The sequence below is a fragment of the Pinus tabuliformis genome, chromosome 7, assembly GCF_031772625.1.
Source record: "Pinus tabuliformis cultivar Carrire ecotype Pingquan chromosome 7, CPIR1, whole genome shotgun sequence".
Lineage (NCBI taxonomy): Eukaryota > Viridiplantae > Streptophyta > Pinopsida > Pinales > Pinaceae > Pinus > Pinus tabuliformis.
In genome coordinates, this window is record NC_142293.1 from 1,579,702,284 (window position 1) to 1,579,730,241 (window position 27,958).

Below are 27,958 nucleotides of genomic sequence, written 5' to 3' on the forward strand. Positions count from 1 at the left end.
AACAAGTCTTAACATAAGAAAGGGGGAAGTTTGTAATAAAACTATGCAAATAGTTTGAGCAGTTGAATTGCAGAAGGACCCTGAATTATATGTCAGAAAAGACCTGATACATCATTGAAAATATTGTGCAGAAGAGACCTAAGATATCATTATGCAGAAGGGACCTTTATTATATGACAGAAGCAACGTAAAATATTGTTGAAAAATACATGTCAGAAGGGACCTGAAACATCAATTACAAACTGCAGAAGGGACCTGAACAACATCAACATTCAAAAACCCTGAATCAATGTCAGATGTGAAAACATGAAGCATAAATAAGTCTCTACATTTCAATATATCCTGGAAGAGCCATTGTTATGATAATAAAAACATGATCGACCATCATTTGACCGAAAGACATCATTGACATCAAATTTTTTGTGGGAGTACAAGTACAATAAGTGAAAAATTTGCTCTTAAAATTTCAATTTTTTTTTTAATCTAGAAGTTGTTAAGATTAATTTAATGTTTGATATGCATTCTATTACATTTTACCTATATCCTACCATACCTTTCATTTAACCTACATTCATCTACATTAATCCATATATCCCTACATTACCCTATAAGCATTTTGATCCAAAATTAAGTACTATTTTTGCCCTTAAGAAATTCTTTTGTTGCCTATACAAACCACAAGGGTTAGTTTCATTATCAAAAGTTTTTTATTTCAAAATGACCTATCCAATGGCCATTTCAAAATCAAAATATATATATATATATATATATATATATATATATATATCATTAAAAAATATGCATATAAGAAATCATGACAAATGTTGAAGGCGCACATATATATTATGTCAAAAATGGTATATATATCATTACAAATATGTATGAAGGCAAAACTATAAACAATGAAAAAGGCACATACATATATATATATATATCATTTCAAAAACAGATTGAACAACCAAATGATTAAATAGGCATACAATGGAAAGTTAAGGCATGAACGAAAAATGAGTTTTCTAACAATGTGGGTGATGAGGAATTACGGTAATAAAACAGGCATATACACCGTGGAGGAAAGGACAAAGAGAAACGTTGTCAAATGGACACATGAGCAGCCAAAAGTACGCAATTCAGAGTGTGTTGGAATGGTGAAACAGTCAAACGCCTTCAAACAAATGCTTTCAAACATTGTGTAAACTACTGCTATTGCTCACTGTGTAAATGAAAACCAAGCTCTGTGTTAAACGTTTCATCCACCATCATAGCCAACGTTGTGCATTCATGTGCACGCATACAGCACCCTCATAAGGAGAGATAAGTAGAAAAACACAAACAAGGAAGAGAGAGGGTTGCGTAAAGCAAGAACCCTGAACAGAGGAAGAAACGTAAAATATATAGGCAGCCGTGGAAGGAAAAAGACATCAGTTTTCGAGAAGATAGAGGACCGAGATTTTCTCAGCGTTTAGATTCATTGAGCGCTCCAATAGACTCCAGAAATCCTGCAAAAAAAAAGTAAGAGATCGCCTCCAGATTGCCATAAATTGCTGAACGAATTTCAAGGGAAGGAACTTGTGTTAAGTTTTGAAATATGTCATGTTAAAAATGAGTTAAACTTCAATTGAAAAACCTGAGTGTTTGCCACCATTAAAAACGTGTTTGCCATTGATTTAATGAATGAATCTTTGGAAATATCGAAGGAGATTTCTGATTGAAATGGCGTTGTCTAACACAGGAACTCAAATTATCTTAGAAATATCCACAAAATCACTTCCAGATCAGGTAATAGAGCAATTTCCTCATGCATGGTTGTATGTGAAAACACAGAGTTTTTTATTTTGATACATACAAAGAAACAAGTAGTAAAAGAAAGACCCTAAAGTACAAATTGTTGAAACACCTTTCACAGAAAAACAAGTTGATGAAATCATTAAGAAATTGCAAAAAGAAGGCTATGAAAAGACATTGGAAAGAGATTCATACTTTGATAATGTTGAAGCCACTTCATTTGCTAAAGACATGAGAAGAAAAGAAAGAGCTGCACCTTAGCAAAATAAAAGAGTTAACAAATCAATTGGAAATACGCAGAATTCTAGAGAGGCATTTGAAGAAAGAAAACAAAACATACAAGAAAAACAATGCAAAATTGATCAAGAAAAATGAAAAGCTAAATGAAGAAGTTGGAAAACTAAAAATAAAGAATAAGCTTCTTTCTTGGCAAGCTTTCAGGTGGCTTAAAGACAAAAACTCATGGAAGTAAGTATGAAAGACAAAAAGTCATGGCTACAATCTACAAGAGAGAGCAGTACAAAAAAATTGACTGTCTACTGCAAGCAGCACAGCAGGAGGCATCTGGATCAGGTACAGTGTCTACATCAAAGCTCAGAAGGTCCAAGAGAAAGAAACAAGCATGAGGACATGCTTGTACATCAACAAGGGAAAGATGTTGGCCCTCGTTTTTTATCCAATTTTTCTTAATTAAGTACACTTAATTTCCATATTATCCATCTATTTACCATCCATATACACCCTATTTTGACCAATTTATGTATATCCAGTTATATAAATTACGTTTTGCAATTTTTAGATGTTTTCACAAAAATTGGATTTTAAATGCATTTTTGTACAGGACTGAAATTCTCGTAATGGCTTCATTGGTGTCATACTTGCAAGACACTTGGGCACGAACTAAGCACATTTCTAGAAAGTTTGGGAACTGAGAATGGACGTGTACCTATTGGTTCGGTCAAACCGAGCTTAAACAGACCCGGTCAACGCTGATCAAACAGGACCAGTCATTTAAAAAATCCCTAGGAAATAGGCCACATTTAGAATTTTATGGAATTTTCCAGATTTTGAGTGATTGGATGGATGAGCTCGACCCGGATAGATAGGATAAGGATAGAGATAGTTGTTAGAGACATTTTAGTTAAGTCTATTTCATATTTTTCTATTTAAGCCAAGAACATTGAAGGCATGAACATGGAGAACTTGTATAATTTCATATTGAGACTTCTGAATATTGTGAGTTAATTTGAGGAACTAGTTCTATCTTCTTTTTGCTATTCAATGTTGTGGATGATTGACTAAGTTTGCAGTAACTGGTAATTTCTTCAAGTGTGCAAGGCAAGGATGGAGAGACTCCACACCAAGCTAAGTACACTTCATGGTTAATTTAGCTTAATTTTCATAAACTAGTTTTGCTTCAGATTTGTTCAATTAATTAGATGAATAAGAATTTATTATGTTTGCTGATAAATCTTGGTTTACTTCTAATCTACATATGAAGGGACAAACCAGTGTTTAAGTTAAACTCTCCTTCTATCTGATATAAGAACAAAAACTAAAATCCATTTCATTTTTTTTTCTAAATTCCTAGTCTTAAATACAATGGTAACAATGATGAATGAAATTGTGAAGAAAGACAACATGGACCTCCTCAGTTAGGAGCCTCTTCTTTTACTCTTTATGCATCATAAACTGTTGTTAATCAGGTGTTTAGTTTCTCTTCATGAAAATAGTATTGTAGGGAAGGACAACCTAGTTCTCCTAAGTTAACATATTACATAAATGAATCAGGAATTACTTAATTAGATTTTATATTTGTAATATGCATTTCTTTCAATCTTTATATCTCATCTTCTAAAATTGACTACAACTAAAATCCATATATTTTGGACATGCTTCCAAGCTTACAAGCCCGGATTGATAATTAAACAATTGTGTTAGTTTACATAGTAAATTGACCCAACACTTATATATATAATTGTTTGTCCATCATAAATGAGTCGACATGAGTTCAGGAAGAGAAGTGTCTTTATAAGGTTACGCTGACATGGGTTCAAAAAAAGAAGTGTCTTTATAAGGTTAGGCGACATGGGTTCATTGAGGGAAGTCGACTTGGTGATGATTCTTTTAGAGGCTAACAGCAAGGAGGCTTTGATGGAGAAGTCTTTGACCAAACAAATATTGATTTTGACTACAACCTAAAGCCTACAGTGGAGGCTTGACCTAAGACAATTGACCCAAGCATGAAACCCATGCTTTAACAAGTCAATTCAATTAATAATAAAATTCTTTTTTCTTTCTTTTGACAAATATATTACATTTTGACTTAAGTACAATTATGAAGACCGAACCTAATTACATTCTTCAACACTTAGGTCTTGGAATTCGTCGTTTGAAGATTCTATAAGAAGAGAAGAATTCTTGTCGATCTTCCTCTCAAGAGAAGAGGACCGAACCTAGTTACATTCTTCAACACTTAGGTCTTGGAATTCGTCGTCTGAAAATTTTATAAGAAGAGAAGAATTCTTATGGATCTTCCTCTCAAGAGAATAGGTTTTGGCCCTAGCTAACAGCCTATATTTTGTGTCCTCTTGTCTCTTTGATCTTCATAGTTTGGTAGTTGTTTGATGATAGGAACATAATTATAATAAAGTAAAAGAAAAAGCTAATAACAAGTACATCAAGTTAAGAAAAAGAACATCACAAGTAGTTATCAAAGGAAGAGAAATCACCTAATCTTGCTGCCCTAGATTTCTCAACACAAGGACCCGCAGTTTCAGTAGCAAATGGATTAGTGTCAGTATGGCGCAGTCAGATCTTGAGTGGACAGCTGCAGAGACTAGTTGCAGTCAGTTATTAAGGGGCGCAAAACTAGTCAGGGCGCAAAAAAACACTCAGTAGACAATGCAGAGAATAGTTGCAGTCAGAGACTCAAGAGATAATTGCAGAGCCACTACATTGACACAGTTGATTCGGAGTTGGTTCTCAGTTGCAGTAGTTACAGGCGCAATAACAACATGAGATCAATTACAGCACAGAGCAGTGTTGGTAGCAGTATAGGGTAGTATAGTACAGTGTGAACAGCAACGTCGATGCAGCATGGTTCAACTACAAAGTGGAAGATGAATCAAAGTATGCGCAGTGGCTTGGTGGGCAGTGGCAGGTTTTCACAATTGACATAGATCAGCAGCATGAGAGAAAATCTTATGGGAGAGAACACCTTCGTCGCTAAGAGGGAGTCTTAGTTTTTGTAACATCAAACAGGTGTCTTAGTCTTGACTTTGGTCAGAGAGGCTAAGAAACACAAGATCTCCAAAACCCAGAAAAGGTTTTGGGAGAAAACACCTAGAGATAGCTCAATTAAATTAATTGATTGATAGTTTAAAAAAGCCTAAGTCTAAATTAGGGAAATTAATTAATTAAAGGGAATTAATTGAGAAAATTGAAAATGCTCTAGAAACTCACAAGGATTGAGTTTGATATGATCTTAGTCGTTTATGGGGATCTAATCATGGCAGTTAGTTCACCAACAAGAGATTATAAGAGCAGGGCGTTGGGATGGAGATAGATACCTCGAGTAAGAGGGAGATCTAGGTAGATTGAATTTCCCAAAGAGAAAAGATTCAGTGTTAGGAAGAATTCGAGCAAGAGATCAAGTAGCAGAGAATTAGGAGCAGCAGCTGAGTGATTCTGGTGGATTTTTCCAATGCCAGAAGAGTCAGTTGAGAAAGGTCGAGTATTCCACGGAGAGGCTACACGTAGAGCCTCAAGGAGGCAGTTTGATTTGACAAGAGGAGAGATCGATTCAGGAGTTGAATCTTGGGAAAATTCTTCCAAAGGACCAACAAATCCTTCTCAATGGCAGACACAATGATCATAGGCAGATAACAACTATTCTAGGCAATGTGAGTTCAACCTACACAGTGTCTGCGTAGAGGTTGACATAGGGCAGTTTGGGAGTTGATTGTGGGGTAATATTAGGCCAGGATTGCTTGTGGAAAGAGAGCGAGAAAATCCTCTCAAACATTTTGCCAGTGATTTCTCAAGAGAGGATTGTCAATTTGGCATCCGGACATTGTACTCAAATTTTGTTACTGAATAAGAATAATAAAACACTCATCTGTTGCATTGGTTTTCCCAAATTGGGTTTTTCCAGGAAAATTTGTCCAAAAATAACTGTGTAAATTTATTTTTTGTGTGTACTTTATTTTTTTCAGTTCCAATTTTATTTCTGCAGTGCATTTTATTTTTGGTGAAAATTGTAGTGGTGATTTTATTCATTGTTTACCGTAACAACAAATAAAGTCCACATAATAATATTCAGTTAAAAAAATATTCTCCAGTTGCTGCAATAGTGAAAAATTCACATAAGGGCACCCACATCTTTGGAGTTCTGTCTTATTCATGGGTTGATTTCTCTCTTGTAACTAGTTATTCTCTCTCTAGCACACTAATGATCAGCATTAGCACTGTTGTTCCCAGGTTGTAATGGCAATTATCACATATTTCTCTCTCTAACACACTTTTGCTAGGGCATCTTTTCTCTCTAAGTAGTGTGTTGCCCTAGTGCTCCTATTTTCTCCATTTATTGGAGGTTTTAGGGTGTGTTGGTGGTTTCATTTGATCTTTCACTCTCTCTCTTATGGATCTTAACAGTTGACAGCATTTTTGTTTCAAAAAATTATTTTTCCGTATTTTCTCTTTGTTTCAGAGTTGTTCTTTTTTTGAAATTATCTTTTTCCTTGATGTGCTTCATTTGCTGCATCTTCATTATTCCCATTGAGCTTTTGATTGTGTTCTATTGTTCCAATGATCACCTTTTTTCTCTTACAAACTCCTTTTTGCCTTGATGTGTTGTTTGTTTCAAAACTTTTCTTAGCCTTCTAAAACATTGAAGTTCTTCCTCTGTATAAAAGATATATATATGTAACAGAGAACAAATACTACATATAGTGTAGATTCTTATACAAGGATGTAAGGCATTAGCTACTCATTGGTTTTATTTCTTCTTGGTTTTCATCAGGGCGTTGTTTATCGAATTCAGACAACACATATGTTCTATTTTGTTTTGAAATACATTTTTAAATATAAAAGATAGTTTATTTCTGCCCATTGTATGTTGCCAAGGAATTATTGTCTTCACCAACTAATAAGGCAATCATTCCTTGGGTGGCGACCAAAAAAAAAATTTAAAAGTCCCAAGATGAAAAAAAAATGGTAAAATGGGTGGAATTACCTATAAGGCATCAATACATGCAAGTTTCCATCTTGTAAATGGATGAACAGTGTCAGTAAAGTTTAGATTTAATGGATTTTAGTGTTGGGGTCTGTAATTATAATTTAAAAACATTAACTCCACACAACAAAATGAAGGACACACGATGTGCTCTCAAAATCGAATATACAATAAACACAATGGCCAAGGTGAATAATACAAAGGGCACAAGGCCCAATATATAATAAAATATGGAAAAGAATCATAGCCTTTCAATCACAACGCTAAATATATATTACTATATAATATTATATTTTGATAAAATTATTATTGTATAATATAATAATAAATATATTTATGTTGGATTTTATAAGTTCAAATTAGGATCTTAATATTTTTAACTCCACACATCAGAAATCACGTCATCTTCTATTCTCTGGAAAGAAAATATAAAATAAGCACAATTGTCAAATGGGTCTAGCCCAAGCAGTCGTGAGAAGGGAGTGTTATCCTCCCTGTGCAGGTTCAATCTCCACAAGTGACATGTTGAGCTAGTATTGAGTATATTGTTATAATGACCTTGAGGAATGTGTTACCAAAGCCTTAAGCTTTTGCAAAATCTAGATTACCCTAGGTACCATTCTCGAAATGGGGAAGTGCCTAGTGGGTATCCGCAAGAACTATATTTCACAAAATAAAATAGAATAAGCACAATGTTCGTAGTGACTAGTACAAAGGCCACAAGGCCCAATATATAATACAATACAGAAATGGGTTGTTACCTTTCAGTCACACCCCAAATGTCTGTGTGCTCGTGCGTGTGTCAATTGGGTTTATCTTCAGTGGGTGGGAGGGATGATTGTTATCCTCCCCACCTAGGTTCAATTCCCACGAGTGATGCGTTGAGCTCATATTGAGTATATTGTTGTAATCTAAGTCACCTGACACGGGGATTCGGGGTAGTGTAGGATTCGGACGCGTTGACCTCCCGAAACAGGACACGTAGGATTCGTTATATATCATTTTATTAAAATATATATATATATATATATATATATATATATAAAAATTAGATATTTCTTACACAAATTTTAATTAATGATACAAATTTATTGATTTCAAACATAGATCTTCATCTATAGCATGCATAGTACATACAAAATTCAAATACATGTTAGTGGTCACATAAATGATAAATCATGATTCATAATACATAACTGAAAGACAACTTACAGCTACAAGATAGTAAAATAAACACACTGACAACTGTAGTTTTCTCATTAAGTCATCAAATCAAAATGTGTTACATAGGTAGTGTTGGTGCAATGCCAATGGCAAATAGAAATAGAAAATATAAAACAAATACCGGTATACAAGCCTCAAGGCATCAATCCTCATCATCAGCATCAGAATCAGCATCAATGTCCTCATCATCATGGTCCCCACTGCTTCCTCTACATCCTCCTCCTCCCCTGTATCCATAGTCGCCTCTGCATCGACTGGTGTGGAGGATGACCCCTCTAAGTCATCAAATCTAACAGGCTCTAGCACTGGATCATTGAGCTCCATGTTGGCCAATGCCAACTCAACACTAGTGTCCAGACCCATATCATCAGGAAAGACATCCCACATCTTTGTCTTTCCCCTCAACCACTCTTCCCTCTGCCTGTAAATAAGACGAAGGTTGGTGTGCACATACACCATTGTCTCTGCCCTAGACTGCTCAAGCCTGCTCTTCTTCACACTATATAAATTCCCATATGTGCTCCAATTCCTCTCGCAACAATAGGATGAAGTCACCTGAGAGAGGAGCTTCGTGGCTAACTGTTGAAGAGGAGGGCTTGTTGCCCCATGATTTGCCCACCAAGAATAGGGCTTCTTAGCCCCCCTGTCTCTAATCACATCATAACCTCCAAATCGACCACTGCCAGTGGAAAACTCTGCAAAGGCATCCTCCACCTCATCAAGCAATGCAGTATCCTGAAAAATCCGCCTGAATGCCTCTTTCCTCCCCTATGAGATTTCACCATCCATGTGAGGAGGGAATCTGCGGGAAGGTCCACCATTTAGCCACTCATGGCTGTAGTATTTGGGGTTCAATGAGTGAGCCAAAAAATGTAAAGGTGTATAATTCTTGTCCCATCTGCTGACAAGAATATTCTGTATAGTATCACAGAAGGCCTCTGGTCATGTCTCATACTCCGGGCACTCACTCTGTAGAATAATGCTCCTCACAGACTCAATCATGGAATCCCATCCCTCATAAACCTCTCCTAGGATGGGTTTGTCTGTATCTACAAATCGAAGAGAAGAAATGAGAGGGTCCATGATCCGAATAATTAGATCTACCCTCTCCCACCAAGCATCATCTAGCACTGTGTCCTTCACTCTTTTAAAGGCTGCCTGATCTGTCTTTCTCCAAAAAGACCAAAACTCATAAATAACCATGGACCCAAGAGCGGTCTAGACCTCCCTCAACCTCTTCAACATCATGAATGAAGAGGCAAACCGTGTATCAGCAATCTTCAACAATGATAGATTGGTGTACTCCCTGTAGATAGTGAGGGCATTTGTATGATTTTGCACAAAGTTGCGGATATGTCTTGCATCCTCAATAATGCTTCCAATCCAAAGCACATCAGAAGCAATGGATTTCAGTGCTAAGTTCAATGAATGGACAATGCAAGGTGTCCAAAACACTTGTGGATATTTAGTTTCCACAATCATGCCAGCAGCCTTGCAAACAGGTGCATTATCTGTAATGATTTGCACACAAGAATCAACACCTACATCTTCAATAACTTAATAAATAAGTCACCAATAAATTGTGCATCCTTGTATTCTCCAAGTGTATCCACTGCTTTCATGAAAACTGGACCACTCAAGGAAGACACCATGAAGTTGATGATTGGGTGTCGTGCTGGATCTGTCCATCCATCAGAAACAATGCTAACCCCAGATGTTGGCCATGATGCTACAATAGGCTCAAGCATTTTTTGCACCTCTTTTCTTGCCTTCGTCGACAATGTGGTTCTCAGCTTCTCTGACCCAGGTGGAGCATGCTAACCCTTGAGTTAGAGCTCGGCACATCTCAATAAATAGAGGTGAGCGTGCAACATTAAATGATATGAAGTTTTGATAGAAGAAGAAGGCAATGGTGAGATCAAGCTCTTCCCGTCTCTCTTTTTGGAAAATCTTGTCCATTGGACCAAGTGCTCTTCTTTTTGCTGCTTGTCCCCCAGTAGAAGTAGAACTCTCAAATGGAAATTTGGTGGTGGCTTTCCTCAAAAATGGAAGGGGGTCTTCATTCTTGGGTTTTCTTGATTTTGAAGCCACATTTTCCATACCAACAATGGACTCCTTTTCCAATTCTTTTCTCTTTTGTAAAGAAACAACTTTACAAGCTCCAATCCCACAACCCGGTAAAGCCAACAAATGTGCTTTCACACGGTAATATGTGCTTTTGAAAGAAATGTGACAAAAGTTGCATCTCCATTGCACATTGCCTCCTCCCTTTCCCTTGGTGTTTGTCCCATCCTCTCTTGTGACATATTTCCACAATGGATATTTATCAGTGTTGTCTTTAGGTGGTACTCTTCCTCAACATTACTTGCAACAAACTCTGATGATATTGGGGGAGGAGGGGCATCTCCAATGGAGACATTCTTGCCCTTCCTTTGCCCCCTAACTGCTGCCTTTGATTGAGCCATGAATACTGTAAAAGAAATGAACAAAACATGCACAAATTTGTAAACAAAAAATCATATACAAACTGCTGTAATAGAATAAGAAATGCAAAAAAATGGAGCTGAAATGCACTTACCTGGTGCTTGAATCTCCTTGCCGAACGCTCTACTCCCTTAGCTCCTTGCTCCAAACCCTTCTCCACTCACAAACAGCTCAAACAATGCTTGCCAAATGATAAACAGCGTGACTGTAATGAGCAAATGCGGCCTTTTCTAACCTGCGGGAGTCACTTTTCCGCTAAACGAGTCCTGGACAACAGAACACGCAGTCAAAAATCGGGACACGTTGGCAATTTTCGGGACACGCTTGGGATTCGACGTGTCCTGATAGGATTCGACGTGTCATGCTTTTTGGACACGTTTTTTGGGCGAATCGTGTCCGACGCGCCAGATTCGGACACGTGGCCCCTCCCTAACAAATCCAGTTACTTAGGTTGTAATGGCTCTGAGCCTTGTTGTTGACCTATTTTGTGCCCTGAAGATTCTAGGGTTTACCCTAGGTACCATCCTCGAAATGAAGCAAAGCACTCGAGAGTTCCCCTAGGGTTTGTAACTTGGTAAAAAACTAATATGTGTATGTCTGTGTGTGTGTGTGTTATGAAACCAGCTCAAGAAAAGATAGAAAAGATAGGTCAACGCCTTAGAATTCAGCCTCTTCGAGGGGGCAACCTCCTTTACATTACATAAATGAACAATTCTTGGATGATTCAAATGACAAAACCTCCTTTCTATATATAGGAGTCTAAAGAGTCACAATATAATCCAGCGAACCTAACAATAACAATATAAAACCACAAAAATAAAAATAGAGGGATTCTATGGGGCACAGTAATAACAATATGGGGGCAATAGGGGCACAACAATATTAATAAGGGTATAACTACAATAGTAATGGGGTAATCACTAGTATTATAGGGACCCAACATGCCCCTCTCCTTCAAAAAAGTGATGTCCTCAACGCTTGAGTAGTTCTGGATACTTCTGCATAAAATTCTCATCCTCCCATGTGGAATCTTCAGCGGATAAGTTCTTCCACTTGATAAGATACTCTGAAATTGAACGATTTCGTAGCTGTCGAGTTCTTGTTTCTGTGACTGCTTCCGGTTCCAATATAATTTTTCCTTCCTCGTCAAGTTCTGGCAATATTGTTTAAACTGGGAGCTTGTCGCCTATAACCTTCTTTAAACATGAAACATGGAAAACTGGGTGCAATCAAGAAGCTGCAGGAAGCTCCAATTTGTATGCCATAGTACCAATCTTTTGCAACACCTTGTACGGACCATAATACTTTGGTGATAATTTATTATCCTTCTTAGCTTGCTTGAGGGACATTTGCTTATATGGTTGTAGCCGTAGGAATACCCAATCACCTACATCAAAACTTCTTTCACTGCGATGTTGATCTGCCTGTTGTTTCATTCTATTCTGTGCCAACACGAGGTTATCCTTTAAGAGTTGGAGGACTTGTTGTTGATGTTCGATGTGATGTTCCACTGCCTGAACCTTAGAATTTTCTCTTAAATATGATGTGATGGATGGTGGTTGATACCCATAAAGTGCCATAAATGGGGTCATTTTTGTTGTTGTATGGAAGGAAGTGTTATACCACCATTCAACCAGAGGCAACCATTTGACCCATTGTGTCTGTTTATCAGATACAAAGCAACGAAGATATCCTTCCAAACATTTGTTTACTATCTCAGTTTGCCCATCAGATTGAGGATGATAAGATGAGCTATGAGCTAACTGAGTACCAAGACAAGAAAATAATTCTGTCCAAAAATTTCCAGTGAAAATGGGATCTCTGTCACTTACAATAATCTTTGGGTTTCCATGTAGCTTTTGAATTGTTTCCATAAATGCAGTAGAAACTGTATTGGCTTTAAATGGATGTGATAATGCACAAAAATGTGCATACTTGGTAAGTCTGTCAACTACCACCATGATGACACTCTTTCCCTCAGACTTGGGTAAAACTGTGATAAAATCCATTGAAACCTCCTCCCAACGTTGGCTTGGAATGGATAAAGGTTGTAATAGACCCGGTGTCTTAATTGTTTCAACTTTATTTTGTTGGCAAACCAAACATTCCGCCACAAACTTTTGAATATCTGATTTAAGGCCCTCCTAAAAAAATTCCTTCTTAACCCTGTGGTAAGTTTTTAAAAATCCTGAGTGCCCTCCTAAGGGAGAAGTGTGCAATTCCATAAGAATCTTTTGTTTTAGCTGGGAATTCTTACAGAGGTATAAGCGATCTTTGTACCATAACGAATCATTTTGCCAGCTAAATGTATCAGACGTACTGGAATCTTGTTGTAACTTTCGAATAAGTGCCCACACTTCTTCGTCATTCTTCCATTCCTCCCTTGCTTCATTTATCCAATCTGGTTGGATAATAGAAATGGCGCACAACAATGCTTCCACATCCTCATCCTTTCTTGAGAGTGCATCTGCCACCACATTTTGCTTCCCTTTTTTGTAGATGATTTCAAAGTCATAACCCAACATCTTTGTGACCCACTTTTGTTGCTCTTCAGAGGATAATCTTTGTTCTAAAAAGTATTTAAGGCTATCATGATCTGTTTTTACCTTGAAGTGTCTTCCCATTAGGTAGGGTCGCCATTTCTTAAGTGCATGGAGTATTGCCAACATTTCCTTCTCATAAATAGCTTTGCTTAAAAACTTTCCCTTGATTGGACGACTTTCAAAAGCAATGGGTCTTTCATCTTGCATTAGAACAGCACCAATTCCATTTCCTGAAGCATCACATTCCACAATAAAGGTTTTTGTGAAGTCCGGTGTAGCTAAGACCGGTGCTTGGCACATTGCCTCTTTAAGATGTTCAAAGGCCTTTGTTGCTTCCGGAGTCCATGAAAATGCATCTTTCTTCAATAATGTTGTTAGAGGTGCTGCTATTCTCCCATAATTCTTAACAAACTTGCGATAATACCCTGTCAACCCGAGAAATCCTCGCAGATGCTTTATGGATGTGGGGATTTCCCATTCCTTAATGGCTTTAATTTTGCTAGGGTCTACCTTAACTCCTTCATGAGATACAATATGACCCAAATATTCCACCTCCTGGACTCCAAAGAAACATTTGGATCTTTTTGCATATAATTGTTTCTCCTTCAATAGTTGTAGCACCCTGTCAACATGTTCAACATGATCCTTCCAAGACTTGTTGTAGATTAGTATATCATCAAAAAATACTAACACAAATTTTCTAAGGAATGGTTTGAAAATTGAATTCATCAAACCTTGAAATGTTGAAGGTGCATTGGTAAGGCCAAAAGGCATGACCAAAAATTCATAATGACCCTCATGAGTTCTAAATGCTGTTTTCGGAATGTCTTCAGTCTTCATTCTGATTTGATGATATCCTGAACGAAGATCCAACTTGGTGAAGTAAATTGATCCATGCAATTCATCCAGTAATTCATCAATGACAGGAATGGGGAACTTATCTTTAATAGTGAGCTTGTTGAGCTCCCTATAATCCGGACACATGCGCCATGATCCATCCTTCTTGTGCACCAATACTACTGGAGCAGAGAAAGAACTTTGACTCGGTTGAATTATACCAGCCTCTAGCATTTCTGCAACCATATGTTCAATTTCACTCTTTTGGACATAGGGATATCTGTACGGCCTGATGTTTGGAGGAACACTTCCTGGAATCAGATGAATAGCATGATCATGATCACGCATAGGTGGGAGACCTTTGGGAGTCTCAAATACCTTGGAATGATTGTCCAGGACTTTTTGGAGATCTGGAGAAATAGATGATTCCGATGTGGAAACATCTAGCGAGCATAATTGTGCAATTACACCTCTTTGCTCCTTTTTTAGAAGCTTTTTCATACTATTAGAGCTGATTATCTTTCCTGGTTTCCCTGCAATACCCCTTATACCTTTCCTTCCAAAGAAAATTTGATGAAAAGTTCTTGAAAATTAAAAGCTATTGTACCCAGGGATTGTAGCCATTGGACTCCTAGTACAACATCAGCACCTCCCATTGGAATGGAAGGCATTGGGCTAGTCAATACATATTCTCCCATGGATAGCTTGATATAATGGCACTTTCCAGAGCAATTTATTGTTCCTCCATTTGCAATCATCACTTGACACTCTGGTGCTGGATATAGGAAGCAATTCAATTCTTTTGCTACCTTACAATGAATAAAATTGTGGGTGCTTCCTGAATCAATCAACACTATTACCTTTTTCTTCTTGATTTGTCCTTCTATCTTGATGGTTTGAGGAGTGGTAATTCCCGCCAATGCATTACAAGATATGGTCGGATTTATTTGTTCTTCATCTAGGCTTTGTTCCTGGAGTATATTCTCTTCTTTTGACCTTTCTTGCTCATTTTCTTCTTCCTCTTCACAATCTATGTAGAATAATTTCTTCTCAGCACACTTATGACCTTTAGTGTATTTGCTATCACAACTGTAACAAAGCCCTTTTGCTCTTTTTTCTTCCAATTGTTGTGGTGTCAACCTTATAGGTTGTGGAAGACTAGGGGCAACAACACTTCCATCTTTATAGTTGTGAGTGGTATGCTTCCTAGTTGCCATAATTTTGCTTTCCATTTTTCTTGCTAACCTGAATGCCTTCTCTAATGAATCAGGTTCCCAAAGGCGAACATCATGTTGGATATTATCCTTTAAAGACCCTATGAACACATCAATCCTATGCTCCTCTGGAATATCTTTTACCCTTATGTTCAATTTTTGGAACTCCTCAATGTGCTCCATTATTGAACCCTTTTGTTTGAGACTTATCAATTGGCTAAAAAAAGTGTTGTTTTTTGTATCCTCATAATGTGCTATCAATTCTTCCGTAAAAATTGCCCAAATGATAAATGGTTTACGAGAGCAAAGCCATTGATACCATACAAACTGATTTGGTTCCAAATATAAAGTTGTCATACGTACCTTTTGTGTGTTTTGCACATTATTGAGATCAAAGAATTGCTCCATCTGTAATATCCATGTGGCAGGATCCTTGCCATCAAACTTCCTCATATCGATTTTTGGAATATGGTGAATTTTTGATCCAACATTAGCGTCTATAGAATCATGATTAACATTTCTTTTGTTCTCATCATGAGTTTCCTTTAGTACCCTTTCACCCTTAGGGACCATTTCTTGTAGCAACTTATTCATATTTATCTTCAATTCGTCCATGTCTGTCTTCAAATCTATTTTCAAATCATCCATCTTAGCTTCCACGTCAATCATCTTAGCTTCTACGCCTTTCTTTAAACAGTCCATCTTAGCTTCTACGCCTTTCTTTAAACCATCCATCTTAGCTTATACATCTTTCTTTAAACCATCCATCTTAGATTCTGTTCCTTTTTGTGCAAGGGACAGTTGTTGCACTTGGTCTTGTAATTTTGATATATCATGTTGCATTTCTTCCTCTTCTTCATGAGTCATGCTAGAGCTTTCAGGTTCCTTACTAGGTGTTTGCATTTTCTTTCCTCGGGGCATCAGTTACCGATAATAATGCTCTACTATGCCCTTTGAATTCCTTCAAAATAAATTTTCAAACCAAGCTTAAGCAAAAATTTAAGAAAATCTACACACCTTTTTTCACTTTGTAGGAGCTCGATATTGCCTCTGATGTATCTCTGTACTTTCCGATCATCTAGTTCTGAATTTGTGACCTGTAGTAGCCCTCTGTGTCCTCTTTCCAATGCCATAAGTCTGACCCAAATTGGATTCTCAAAGGAAGAGTTATGTGAAATCTCCCACTGTGACTTGCTTATAGACTAGTTCAGTAGAGCGAACTTGTACGACGTGCCACGAGTCACTGTTTCGACCTTTGGATCTGAAATATGCATACAAGAAACTACAGTCCGTCCTCTTTCTGTACCTTCTTACGAAATTTCAATCCAATCCCCAGAGAGAAAGTTATGACAATTTTGCCCAGGTCACCTGTTTTGAATGTAATTCAAGAGTCTGCAAAAAGACCAACTTCCTCAGATCATATCTCCGCAAATATCGCGCGAAAAGCTCTGAAATTCGGACCCAAGGTTCAGCGCGATTTCTTCTCAAATGGGTTTTTTTTGCGACTTTTGAAACGTCACAGAAAAAAAGTTATTGTGAAAATGCCACGATGACCTGTTTGGAGCAGCGAAATCCTAGAATCCAAAGCTCTGATTCCAAATGTTATGAAACCAGCTCAAGAAAAGATAGAAAAGATAGGTCAACTCCTTAGAATTCAGCCTCTTCGAGGGGGCAACCTCCTTTACATTACATAAATGAACAATTCTTGGATGATTCAAATGACAAAACCTCCTTTCTATATATAGGAGTCTAAGGAGTCACAATATAATCTAGCCGACCTAACAATAATAATATAAAGCCACAAAAACAAAAATAGAGGGATTCTATGGGGCACAGTAATAACAATATGGGGGCAATAGGGGCACAACAATATTAATAAGGGGTATAACTACAATAGTAATGGGGTAATCACTAATATTATAGGGACCCAACAGTGTGTGTGTGTGTGAATTAGATGTAGCTTTGATGGTTGGGAGAAATGTTGTTATCCTCCCCACTTGGGTTCACTTCCCGCATGTGACATGTTGATCTCATAATGAGTGTATCCTTGTAATGGCTTCAAGCCATATTCGCTAATAGTCCCTTGAGGACCAAAACATGTATATTCCTCATATGGAATATAAAGATATTTCTTCGAAGGATATATATATATATCATGGAAAATTCCCTTGGGGAAACCCTTTAGGCGCTTCCTCACATTTCGTGAATGGCACCCAAGGAAAATGTCATCAAAGGACAACATGTACTCCTAGCCAAGGGACTCTACAAAACTTGAAACTGTGACCTCTAAACAATCTATACCTTAAAACATATCAATTCAAATTGATTGAGCTAACCCACTAGCCTAGACCCAAATATATATATATATATATATAAACCCCAAGGGGTTAGCTCAATCAATTGAACCATCTGCCCAAGGCATTTGCCAAAGAGGAGGACATACATCACAAATATAAATTTAGTCGAGTCCCTCAACGTTACCAAATACTATTATGGTTGGTAGTTGATATGTTCTCTATTCGGATTGATATTTAGGCGAAGAGGTGGGGATCTCGCGAGGTTTTCTTGGAAAGAGAAAAAGAAAAAAATATTATGCTTATTATTATTAGATAGTATTATGATGATGATGATGATGATGTTAGTGACACTAACCCGAGCAAGTTTATCAACCAACATTACCCCTTAAGCTTAACTTGGGGGTAAGGAAGGGGCATTACTATTATCCCCCTTTAATGACAGCTTGTTTCATCCCAAGAAGAGTATGCAAATTCAAATATTGGCATTTGTCAACAATGTGGGAAAGATGTCTTAAATACAAGAGCACTACAAATGAACATCAATGAATCTTAGGTTAACTATTACATACAATGGTGACCAACATTGACAACATTTTAACCATGATGAAGTGTTAACAACCTCTTAATCAAGAGCACAACTATGGAAGTATAACCCTCCAAACACCTTCCAAAATCAGAGAAGCAAACACAAGTTTGAAAAATATTGACAACATTCTAACCATGATGAAGTGTTAACAATCTCTCAATCAAGATCACATCTATAGAAGTATACCTTCCAAACACCTTCACACAAACCTCTTCAAAATCAGAGAAGCAAACACAAGTTTGAAGAGAGAGTCCTGCTTTAGAATTGTAACCTTCAAAACAATTTCACATGAGCCTCTTTCAAATCAACAAAGAAAATACAATTTTAAAGATGCATATGCACAAATGTTGAAAGAAATGTTATTAAGAAGCAATCTGCAAGAAATGAAAAAGATGATGGCAAAAGCATGCTAAAGTTGAAAGTGATGTGACAAATATAACTAAAGGCAAGAGCATCATGGATCGACAAGAATGCTTCAAGCAAGCACACCAAGAGAGTTAAGCATGTGTCGATGGATCAAAAAACTCAAGATCTGTTCCAAACAACACATGTGACAATATGGTCTTTCCATCATAAAGCATGCGTGTGTGGAAAGGAAGCAAGGAAGGCTTCCATCAAAAAAGTTAGGAAGAGACTATTATTATAGTCAATCAAAATAATCATCAAAAGTAGTGACAATGACTATATTGTTGTACAGTCAATGAAACCTAATGATAAGATGTTCTCAAGCAAGAGTTTATATGCCACCATGACTAATCATCAATCAATCCATAATTAATCCTAATAGTGGGTACCTAAGAAACCGGATTCGCTGAAAAGAGGCCACGTGTCCGAATCCCACAAATCAGACACGATTCGTTGGGGATTCGAATTCCAGAAGAGGACACGTCGTGTCCTAACGGGACATGTACGAATCCCGTACATGTCCCGTTATGACACAATGCATCCCGATTTCGGGATCCGAATCCCCAAAAAAGGAAACCCGGGGGCATAAAAAAGGCACTGTTCTTTCATTGTTTTACCATTTCTCTCTTTCAATTTTGCATAAATTGAGTTGTGGGCAAGGAGCTAAGGGTTTGGAGCAAGGAGCTAAGGGTGTGGAGCGTTCGGCAAGGAGATTCAAGCACCAGGTAAGTGCATTTCATCTCTATTTTTTTGCATTTCTATTACAACAGTTTGTATATGATTTTTTTTTTACAAATTTGTGCATGTTTTGTTTTTTTTTTTTTACAGTATTCATGGCTCAATCAAGGGCAGCAGTTAGGGGGCAAAGGAAGGGGAAGAATGTCTCCATTGGAGATGCCCCTCCTCCCCCAATATCATCAGAGTCTGCTGCAAGTAATGTTGAGGGAAGAGGAGGACCTAAAGACAACATTGAGAAATATCCCTTGTGGAAATATGTCACAAGAGAGGATGGGACAAGCACCAAGGGGAAGGGAGGAAGCAATGTGCAATGGAGATGCAACTTTTGCCAGATTTTTTTCAAAAGCACATATTACCGTGTGAAAGCACATTCGTTGGCTTTACCAGGTTGTGGAATTGGAGCTTATAAAGTTGTTCCTTTACAAAAGAGGAGAGAAATGGAAAAGGAGTTCATTGTTGGTATGGAAAATGTGGTTGCAAAATCAAGAAAAACCAAGAATGAAGACCCCCTTCCATTTTTGAGGAAAGGCACCACCAAATTTCCATTTGAGAGTTTTATTGGGGGACAAGCAACAAAAAGAAGAGCAATTACACTTGGTCCAATGGACAAGATTTTTCAAAAAGAGAAACACAAAGAGCTTGATCTCACCATTGCCTTCTTTTTCTATAAAAACTTCATATCATTTAATGTTGCACGCTCACCTCTATTTATTGAGATCTGTCGAGCTCTAACTCACGGGTCTCCATCATGATATGTACCTCCTGGTTCAGAGAAGCTTAGAACCACATTGTTGACGAGGGCAAAAAAAGAGGTGCAAAAAATGCTTGAGCCTGTTGTAGCATCATGGCCAACATCTGGGGTTAGCATTGTTTCTTATGGATAGACAAGTCCAACATGACACCCAATCATCAACTTCATGGTGTCTTCCTTGAATGGTCCAATTTTCTTGAAAGCAGTGAATACACTAGGAGAATACAAGGATGCACAATTTATGGGTGAGTTATTTATTAAAGTTATTGAAGATGTAGGTGTTGATCCTTGTGTGCAAATCATTACAGATAATGCACCTGTTTGCAAGGTTGCTGGCATGATTGTGGAACCTAAATATCCACAAGTGTTTTGGACACCTTGCATTGTCCATTCATTGAACTTAGCACTGAAATCCATTGCTTCTGATGTGCTTTCGATTGGTAACATTATTGAGGATGCACGACATATCCATAACTTTGTGCAAAATCATACAAATGCCCTCACTATCTACAAGGATTACAGCAATCGATCATTGTTGAAGATTGTTGGTACACGGTTTGCCTCTTCATTCATGATGTTGAAGAGGCTGAGGGATGTCAAGACCGCTCTTGGGGCCATGGTTATTTTTGAGTTTTGGTCTTTTTGGAGAAAGACAGATCAAGTAGCCTCTAAAAGAGTGAAGGACACAGTGCTAGATGATGCTTGGTGGGAGAGGGTAGATCTAATTATTCAGATCATGGACCCTATCATTTCTTTGCTTCGATTTGCAGATACAGACAAACCCATCCTAGGAGAGGTTTATGAGGGATGGGATTCCATGATTGAGTCTGTGAGGAGCATTATTCTACAGAGTGAATGCCCCGAGTATGAGACATCACCAGAGGCCTTCTATGGTACTATATAGGATATTCTTGTCAACAAATGGGACAAGAATTGCACACCTTTACATTGTTTGGCTCACTCATTGAACCCAAAATACTACAGCCATGAGTGGCTGAATGGTGGACCTTCCCGCAGATTCCCTCCTCACATGGATGGTGAAATCTCACAGGGGAGGAAAGATGCATTCAGGCAGGTTTTCTAGGATAGAACATCCCTTGATGAGGTGGAGGATGCCTTTGCAGAGTTTTCCACTGGCACTGGTCGATTTGCGGGCTATGATGTGATTAGAGACAAGGGGACTAAGAAGCCCTATTCTTGGTGGGCAAATCATGGGGCAACAAGCCCTCCTCTTCAGTAGTTAGCCATGAGGCTCCTCTCGCAAGTGACTTCATCCTCTTGTTGCGAGAGGAATTGGAGCACATATGGGAATTTGTATAGTGTGAAGAAGAGCAGACTTGAGCAGTCTAGCGCAGAGACAATGGTGTATGTGCACACCAACCTTCGTCTTATTTACAGGCAGAGGGAAGAGTGGTTGAGGGGAAAGACAAAGATGCGGGATGTCTTTCCTAACGATATTGGTCTGGACAACAATGTTGAGTTGGCATTGGCCAACATGGATCTCAATGATCTAGTGCTAGAGCCTGTTAGATTTGATGACGGTGATATTTTCGAGGGGTCATCCTCCACACCAGCAAATGCAGAGGCGACTATGGATACAGGGGAGGAGGACAATGCAGAAGAGAGTAGTGGTGACCATGATGATGAGGACATTGACGCTGATTCTGATGATGACTATGAGGATTGCTAACTCATGAGTCATGGGCTCCAGCTACCTATCGCCTTGAGGCTTGTATACCTGTAGTTGTTTTATATTTTCTATTTCTATTTGCCATTGCGGCATTGCCATTGCACTACCTATGTAACACATTTTAATTTGATGACTTAATGAGAAAACTACAGTTGTCAGTGCCTTTATCTTACTATCTTGTAACTATAAGTTGTCTTTCATTTATGAATCATGATTTATCATTTTATGTGACATGTTGATGTATTTGAATTTGGTATGTAGTATGCAAGCTAATTTCTATAATGTTACTATTACTAACTTACTTTGTAAACAATAAAACTACCATCTAGATGATCTATGTTTGAAATCAATGAATTTGTATCATTAATGAAAATTTGTGTAAGAAATATCTAGTTTTTAATATATATATATATATATAAAATAATATATAACGAATCCTACGTGTCCTGTTCCGGGGGGTCAACGTGTCTGAATCCGACTTTCGAATCCCCATATCCTACAAATCCCGAATCCCCATGTCAGGTGACTTAGGTGGGTACCAAACCAAATTTTGCCATTACACCTCTTAAAAGGGATTTATATGCACAATTGTGACAATACGAATGTTGATACCTGTTGAAAAGCAACAATGTTTTTGATCAATATGGTTAGGATGTCGGTATAGCTTAAGATATGGATAATGAAGTATTTGGTTTTTGTTGATCATAAGGATCTAGTTCCTACAGATCTATAGTAGAAGGGGTAGATGATGCAAGACTATGTATCTTGTTGGTTGTTATTCAGGCTCAGTTGTTTCCCTTGGAACATATTTTGCGATCATATTTGTGGTCGAGGTATCATGGAGAGAGGGAACTTGTTATGGTCTCATGGGACATGTCTATCATACCCAAGGATAGGTGGGCTTAGGGTTGATGGATGTGGCTACCCAAGGAAGCATCATTGCTGCCAAATGGGTGGTTTGCTGCTTGGAGGTTACTGCCCTTTGTTAGGTCTTGTTGTAGCATCAGTTGGTTATTGCTCCACATGTAGGCAGAACATATTTTGTGATCATAGTTGTGGTCGAGGTATCATGGGGAGAGGGGACTTCTTATGGTCTCATGAGACGTGTCTATCATACCCAAGAATGGGTGAGGATAGGGTTGATGGATGTGGCTACCCGAGGAAGCATCATTGCTGCCAAATGGGTGGTTTGCGGCTTGGAGATTACCGCCCTTTGTTAGGTCTTGCTGTAGCATCAGTTGGTTATTGCTCAACGTGTACGCAAGGCTGAAGGGGTCTTTGGCTTGTGTGACATTATCTCTTCCCCCCACCTCATCTAGGTTTCAAGCTAGCTTAACTTCAAAAGTTTCTAGACAGCTCGGGAGTCAATAGCATGGGTTGCAATTTGACAAGATGATCTATTTAGAGCTAGACGTTGCAAAGCTCTCGCATTTCCAAGCTCATCACTGAGTAAGAAGGGCATTTTTTTTTGGCAAGATCTATGGGATTCATTAGTGTGCTCCTAGAAAGATCAGTGCGCTTTGGCTTAAGAGCATACTTTGCTTCCCTTCTACCTACCTGCAATTTCCAAGTTTGTTGGCCTCGTCTCTTAGGGGGATATGTCCAAAATGTTGCCATGCTGGACCCTTTTTGGCGGGACTGGGGGTGGAGCCTTGGTCAACCTCTTCAACAGTATGATTCTCAAAAGTTGTACTCCATTTTACACCAACTTCATGGGCTAGCCCCTGTCCTCAACACTAACTGTGTTTCCTTTGATCTGGAGGACATGTGGGTTCGTTGGTTGCATAACACATGGTCTGTTCAAGTATCCTACAATCTGAGGGTTTTCGCATGGTTGATTATTTATCAAAGGCTCCCCTCCAAGGCCAGGTTGACAAAGTGTGGTTTCTTTGATGGTCTATGTCTTAATGTTAAGAAACAACGAAGCACATGTTCTGGGATTGTCAATTTGCGAAGAGTGAGTACATTCCAGATCAGTATTCAGTTCTTCTCCAGGGTAGGATGCACTGGCGAGCATCTCTACTTGGTCACTGCAACTATTTGGTTCACTTCTCTTTCACTGATATTAGGCACTGTCTGAGGATCTCTGTTCTGTTTACACTTGGAAGATCTGTCGTAGGGCTGTTTTTGATGATGAGGGCATTTTTGTATCTGCTCTGTAGCCTCTGGAGGGATGAGGTATGTAAGCAGTTGTTGGCCAAAGGTTTTTTATGTATTAAAGATGTCATGCCTCGAGATACAGTAACTTAATTTGATTTGATTTCCTCTTTTGTAGTGCCGAGAAAGAGGGTACCAGTTCATTGTATGTACCATTCCACTTGTTATTTTGCTGATATAAATCTTTTCTGTATCTATTAGACATGTTTTTCAATAAATAAATAAATAAATAATGGTTTTCTCCTACCCAAAGGTGTATCCAAATGAACACCTAACATATCTAAAATGCAGATTCATAAAATGTCAGGAAAAAGCAGTCACAACTAAGTGTTACATAGCTTATTGTAAACTATTTTCCAGAATTTATCAAATTAAAAAAATTGTAACTGAAATAGTTCTAGTCATGTCAGTGGTATATTTAGAAGAGCATAACTACAAACATGAGAACATGAAATTCAGGACATACCTGTACAAATAATATAACACCATTGATTATGGTATGATGTATCTCATGATTTACAATATCGTATATCTTCAGCTTCCAGCATTCGCTACTCGTGTCTTTTTGCCAAAAGCTTCCTTCTTTCTTTTGTTTTGACTTTTCTTCCAGATTTTTATTAATGATACAATTTTTTTCATTTAATGTGCAACTCCAGAAATTAATTGCAGGAAGCTTCATGCTGCCTTTCAAGCAGAGGGCTCATAACATTCGGAAGAAGGCCATCATCCACCATTTCAGTAAGAAGTCTTACAATTTCCTGAATGTTACCTTCTTCACTGTTAACTTCAATCATTGCTGTCAGTGTACCAGCATCAGAAGCTGAACATCCTTTTACAATATTCTGCAAAATATTATTTGATTCCTTGATCATTCCGTCATTGCAAAGACCTTTCAGAAGTATAATGATAGTAACAATGTTAGGCTTTAGACCCACTTGCACCATTTCATTGTACAAACTAAAAGCCTTGCGCACATTGCCTTCTTTGCAATGTCCATGGATAAGAACATTATAGGCGACATCATTAGGTGTCCATTTTTTCTCTATCATCATTTCAAAGACTTTGTCTGCTTCAATCATTTTGCCTTTCATGCACAATCCTTTAATAAGTGCCGCATTACTCTCCATATTGATATCCTTGCAATATCCAATCAAAGTATCATAAGTAATCTCATTGGGAATCAGATCATCATATATCATTCTAAACAAGAGTCGGTTTGCTTCCTTCGACCTACAATGCTTATTAATTCCATTAATGAGTGCACTATAAGTAACAACATCAGGTGTCAAACCTCTTTGAATCATCTCATCATGCAATTCAAATGCCATGTGAATGTGTCCTTCTTTGCAGTGTCCACTGATTAGTGTAGTGTAAGTAAACTGATCTGGAGTTAAACCACCCTTAATCATTTTTTCAAACAACTTACAAGCGTCTTCTACTCTTCTTGCCTTACAGAGGCCTTGAATGAGAGCAGAGTAAGTAATAACATCTGGTGCAAGACCTTTACTGGTGAGTTCATCTAGCAAACTGAATGCCTCACGCATATTACCTCCCTTGCAATAACCATCAATGAGTGTACTATAGGTTACCATGTCTGGAGCCCAACCATTTTCCAACATTTCTTTAAAAACCTTCTGTGCTTCCCTTGTGTTGCCCTCCATAAAGAATCCGTTAATAAGAGAGTTGAATGTCACAACAGAAAGAGCAAAGCCTTTATCCATCATTTCCTTTTGAAGATTAAGAGCCTCTTGCATATATCCCTGCTTGCAGTATCCATCAATCAGCATGTTATATGTAATATCATCCGGTTTCAACCCTCTTTCCATCATTTTATTAAGAAATTCATTTGCTTTCTGCCAATTGCCAGTTTTACATAGTCTATCGATTAGTGCAGTGTAAGTCACCACATCCGGGAGGAGTCCTTTCTCTACCATTTTATTATACAGCACAAGGGCCTCATGCATATCACCTTCCTTGCAGTATCCATCAATTAATGTGTTGTACGTCACATTATCTGGAGTCAAACCCCTCTGTACTATCTCATCTAAAAGCCCATCTGCCTCCTTCACTTTGCCCTCCTTACAATGTCCATTGATGAGAGCATTGTAAGTTACAATGTTGGGCATCAACCCTTGAATCTGCATCAAGCCTAGCAGTTCATAAGACTTGTCGATCTTGCCAAGTCTAGAATGTCCATCGATTAGGGTATTGAAAGTAATCACGTTAGGGAAACAACCCTTATCCTTCATCTCAACTAGAAATAGCATTGCCCTATCCAATTTTTCCTCGATACAGAGACCTCGGATCATGATGTTATATGTGTAAATATTTGGAGATATCGCACTCCTAATCATTTCTTCATAGACCTCCCATGCCATATATCTATATTTGGACTTAAACAGCGCATCAAGAAGGCTATTATATGCCAAAACACCCGACATGAAGCCACAACTTTTGGCCATACCCAATATTTCCTTGGCTTTCAGGATCATTCCCAAATGGGAATATAACTTAACAAGCATATCGAACACACCAGACGTTGAGTTACAAGCCTTATAGGTTTCCTTCAATCCATCAAACACTGAAAACCCATCCCCCTCCTTCATTATCAGGCTTTTCATGATAGATTGTGCTGGGCCGTACATTCTAGCCTTGGTCAAAATATGAATAATAACACACCTCCATTGAAGGGTTGGTTCGAAACCTTGTTGGTCCTCTGCCCAATTGAAAAAACCATGGGCCAACCTTGCATCGGTCTGAACCTTTTCCAAGACCCTCGCACCTAGGGCAGGAGTTAATGTGTAAGATAACTGGTTAAGGGAGTAACAGATTCCATATCGTTTGAGTAGTTTATAGGCGGTATTTACAAATTTTTCTTCCTCTTCCCTTGAAAGGGAGCGAGTTTGGACTTGTGTGGAATAGCTAGTGAATGCTATACACACCAATGTCATCCTCAGCTGAGATAGAGAGAAGCCAATGCATGGGAGGGTTTCTTCTTGAATGCAGGCAATGGGAATCGCCTTCTCATTGCATTACAGAGTGTGCTTGTTTCAAGCAGTGTGAATAAACTCACAAATACCAAAACAATTAAGATTGCATTGCGTGAAGTAAAAATTGCGGGATGAAAAACCTACAGATACTCAGATGAAACTCCAGACAGGTAAGCAGGCAGTTGAGCAGTGCAGAAGCCCAAAAATTCCAACAGGAAAATTGGATGGGTCTGAATAAATACGATATCGAGTATAATATAAAAATTAACCAACCTGAGCATCGGATAAAGCTTGCAATCATATAACATGCTCGCTCTCTGAATTGTTCTTCACTATGAGCCTGTGGCTGGACAAACATGATCGAGCATGAATCTTCAGCATCTTACAGATTTATCAAAAGAGACAAGGCAATCATCCTCACATTTAGTGTGTTGTGTTGTATTGGAGTTTGAGGTCGTTGCTAATGAGACTAAGAAAGTGATCAACTGACCACACATGTGAGAAAGCAAGAAAGAAATTATTCATAGTAATGAGTGGGTAGTGAATGTTAATAAAATTGCTCATGGCAAAGTAGAAGGAGATGAATGGAGGGTTGAGGTAGGTTATTTCGATTATGGTAAGATAGGTATTGCACTTTCTTAAGTTTAAATTTTTGATAAGATTTTGGTTTTTGAATTTAAGTTTTTATGATTCAAATTAATTGTTGAGCTTTTTTTATTGGAAATTATATGAGAAATTTTTTGTGGGCATTTTTCAAATCAATTAGTGTGGTTCATCTGAATAAGATGGAGATTCAGATCATGGCACCGGATTAAATAGAGAGATCAATGTAGAAACCTTTTAAGATTTTGGTTTGTTAAAAGAATAGACACTTCGAAACGTTTAAGATGAACTTCATTAGTAGGTTCAAAACTCCACCATCAAATATTCATTAGTAGGTTCGAAACATTGACCATCAAATATTGCCGATGTGATTTACCCAAAAACAATCTTCTAGAATAAACACTTCATGAGTGGGACC

The 27,958-nt window shown here is 38.0% G+C and overlaps 1 protein-coding gene across 1 annotated transcript; it reads right to left on the reverse strand.

The window, feature by feature from the left end:
* Positions 1-61: 61 nt before the first annotated feature.
* EMB2745 (Tetratricopeptide repeat (TPR)-like superfamily protein) lies at positions 62-27,443 on the reverse strand. The gene is made up of 2 exons (XM_089460066.1): positions 24,414-27,443; positions 62-255 (listed from the first exon to the last, which is right to left on the reverse strand). The coding sequence occupies exon 1, from the start codon at positions 26,896-26,898 to the stop codon at positions 24,607-24,609; it is 2,292 nt and encodes a 763-aa protein (XP_089316192.1). The 5' UTR covers positions 26,899-27,443; the 3' UTR covers positions 62-255; positions 24,414-24,606.
* Between the last annotated feature and the right edge of the window lie 515 nt (positions 27,444-27,958).